This window comes from Papilio machaon, chromosome W (assembly GCF_912999745.1).
Source record: "Papilio machaon chromosome W, ilPapMach1.1, whole genome shotgun sequence".
Lineage (NCBI taxonomy): Eukaryota > Metazoa > Arthropoda > Insecta > Lepidoptera > Papilionidae > Papilio > Papilio machaon.
Window position 1 is genome coordinate 2069504 of NC_060015.1, and position 3689 is coordinate 2073192.

The 3689-nt window shown below is 37.4% G+C and overlaps 1 protein-coding gene across 1 annotated transcript; it reads right to left on the reverse strand.

Moving 5' to 3' along the window:
- Positions 1-694: 694 nt before the first annotated feature.
- LOC123722861 lies at positions 695-1957 on the reverse strand. Its single transcript, XM_045685432.1, has one exon. The coding sequence runs from the start codon at positions 1955-1957 to the stop codon at positions 695-697; it is 1263 nt and encodes a 420-aa protein (XP_045541388.1).
- Positions 1958-3689: the final 1732 nt, after the last annotated feature.

The window sequence follows — 3689 nt, forward strand, 5'->3', positions numbered from 1 at the left end:
GAGACTTTTATGATTCTTTATTATAATCATTAAAATTTTTACACTAGTTACTTATATCTATTACATGTGTTCTTAGTACTACTTTAAAAACTTAATGCTATTTAAAATAAAATAAATGAAATTGCTTTCTATTTACAGTTTAAAATTTTCTTAAATTTCCTAACATATAATTTAAAATTTGCAATAATAGTGCTAAAAACTAATGTCAATATGTTAAAATGTAAAATAAAATATCACAGTAGAGCAATTTTAGTAACTAGCTTAATTTAATTTCTTTTTGAGGCCGACAGCATTCCTATTGTGTTTTATTTCTATTTATTATCTTATTTGCTATTTCCTTACAATATTCTATGAATTTTATTCTACTCTCCTTATTTCTTATTAAATTGTTTATGTTTTCTAATGATACTTTCTCTTTTGTTGCAGTTTCGAAATCTATTCTCTTGCTACCAAACTCCGGACACTCTACTATGGCATGCAGCACGGATTCGCCCCGTGCCGGATCGCAGATGCACGAGGGGCTCGTCTTACACTTGAACCTGTGTAAGTATTCTGCGAACCCCCCGTGACCTGTTAAAACTTGTACCAGCACGGGGTCCAACTCTAACTTGCGGAGCACTGGGTAGGCGCTGATGGCGTCAGGGAAGAAGACTCTCGTTGTCGAGGCCGTGACTCCCTCTTTGTAGCGCCTGTTCTATTCGTCAAGCGAGTCCAATCGGAGTTGTCGCTTGACGAATGAAACAGGGACTTTGTCATAATAAGGTTTGGTTTTTACTCCGACTGCCGCTTGTTTTGCAAGTTGGTCCGCCCTCTCGTTTCCCTCCACCCCCACGTGCGCTTTTATCCAGTTCAATCTTACTTCCTTCCCCACTTCCACACAGCCTTTCATCATTCTCCTTATTTCCCCTACGAGGGGGTGGAGGGAATCGATACTACGCAAAGACTCTAGGGCGGACCTGGAGTCGGAGTAAATGCCAAACCTCCTTGAGGGGCTCCTAACAACAAATTTCACGGCCTCATATAGGGCATACAGTTCCGCCTGATATTCGGTGCAGAAGTTCCCCAGCTTTAATTTCCGGCAGGAGGTCTCCGCGGCGCCATCCCATATGGATAACGCCGCGCCGACTATGCCGTCAATTTTGCTACCGTCGGTGTAAATTCTTACATCGACGGTAGCTCGCTGGGCAACTTCGTCACCTTCCGTCAGGCAGTCGAACTGCAGCCCTTCCAGGCGGGCGGGGTGCTCGGCCTCTTCGTACTTTGTCGGTGTCTCCAAATCTCGGTCCCGCAGCACTCGCTGGCTGTGGCCCTTCTTTACTTCGTAAAGAAGGGCAGCTTCTTGTACCCGTAGGTCCAGAGGAAGCAGGCCAGCGAGTGCTACGGCAGCGTTTAGAGAGACCGTCCTATAGTCCCTTACGATTTTTTGAGCAAACCCGCGCTGCACCCGGTCTAACAACTTCTGAGTAGTCTTCTTCCGTGCCGCCGGCGCCCACACGCTGGCGGCGTAGAGGACGATGGGCTCCACTACTGCGACGTATATGGTTTTGATGATCTCGGGGTTCAGCCCCCACGATATCCTTGCGGCGGTTGACAGTTGACGATAGAGCTTTTGCACTTTTATTGCTACATTTTGTATGTGCTTGTTAAAAGTGAGCCTATCGTCAACTGTCAACCCCAAGATCTTCAGACTGGTGACCAGCTCAATGTGTCCCCCTCCCATGCTCAGACGTGGGGAGTCGTATTTTAGCTTTCTGGTAAATACCATGGCCCGGGTCTCGTGGGCCGCAAACTTTAGCTTATTACGAACTTCCCACCCCTGAACATGGTCGAGGGCCACATTGGCGGCACCTTGTATGTCCGCGGTGCTGTTGCCCGAGAACATCAGAACCACATCGTCAGCAAACGCTTGGCAGCGGACGCCCATCTCCCCCAGTTCCACCAGGAGCGGATTCCGCATGGCATATTAGCGTAGCAGTCTTTGTTAATCTTTTACAATAATTTTATTTACGTTGTTTCAATACCTAGCCTAGATTTATAATTGCAAATTTATTTATCAGTTAAAAAAGACGCGATGTACACATGAATAATAAAAAAAAAATTCAGGTACTACAAAGGATATGCAGAAGAGAAATCTTATTACATACAACCACCAAAGTTGTATGTAAACACAACTGAAAAGAAACAATAATGTCGATGACTGACTAACCTTTTTTTATTATTATTTTTCTTTGCCTATTTCTTATTAATTTTTTACAAATTACTAAACTACAAAACAATCCAAAATTCTAGATCTTAAAGCATTTGATTTGTTTTAAGTATTGATTAATAGATGGCGCTGTAGCTTATTATTGTAAATAATACCAAAGATCAAACTACTTCTTTGCATTTATAAGTATCATTATTTTTTATATTTTTTACTTAAAAAGTCTATATTTGCAAAATAATTCAGCAAATAAAACAACATTAATAAAATTATTTAGAAATTAGATGAATATTCAATAAGAAATAGAAATTATTTAAAAAACGAAAAATGAACCTGGCGAAATGTGAAACCTGTTTCTGAAACACAAGAAATGGTGAAGAATACAGGTAAGGTTATCATTAGACGTGTATATTTAATTTATTAAAAAAAACACCTTGATAAAATAGCAAAAAAGTTCTAATTTGATATTGATTCAAAGGCTCCTACGATCCTAAATAATATATGTAGAAGATACAGTAAATTACTGCACAAAAGACAAACATTTTTAAATACAATTTAATAACTATTTTAATTTTTTCTATGCAGATTGCCAGCGAAACTATGAAACTAACAGAGTTCCATCAAATATTCGAATTTCATACCGCAAATTACTCAAATACCATGGAACACAAACTATTATTAAATGAAGCATGCTCTCTCTTACTTATCAGGTAAAGCTTTTATTTTGAATAACGTTCACCTATTTGTATTGATTTAAATAATACCTTTATGTGTCATATTAGGAAGAACTATGTATTATATATATTGGACTTATATAATAATAAAATAAAATACTTATTTAAAAATATTATAATTATCACACTATTCGTTTTTGGCTTTTCTTCTATATTATTTGTCAGTGTTTATATGAATAAATATTAGACAGATAACGTCACAATGTTGTTTACTTATATTGTGTTGTAACTAGCTTCAAATCAGTAATATTATGATAGTCACTTAGAATATCAATCAATGTAAGCCTCTGACAAGATGAACCGACGATCCGGTCAAAGTTGCGTTTGGATATTAGACGTCTTTTGGATGTCGACTACAATGACAATATCGTTTTTGATTTTATCATTAATTCAAAATTGTTTTTAGGACTAGCTACTCACGGTATGTTGTGAGTTTTCATTGTGGAAACAGCCGTTCCAAAACATATAAAGTCCCTTTCAAAATTATTATTTTACTTTGAAAAATTGACATTAGAATTTTTTGCACATTTGTGTTTGTTAGTGAAAACTCAAAATTTATGATTAATTGTATTTGTGAGCACCCATACAAAAACGTTTTATTTAAGACATTTTACTCTAGTTCTAATTAAACGATTTGATCTTTAACTCGATAATCGATGCATGAGATCCGAAGATCGTTTTATTTAGTTTGTGTTAGGCAAAGTACAAATTGGATCAGTGGCTCCAAACGGTATATCAGAATTTTTGATTGC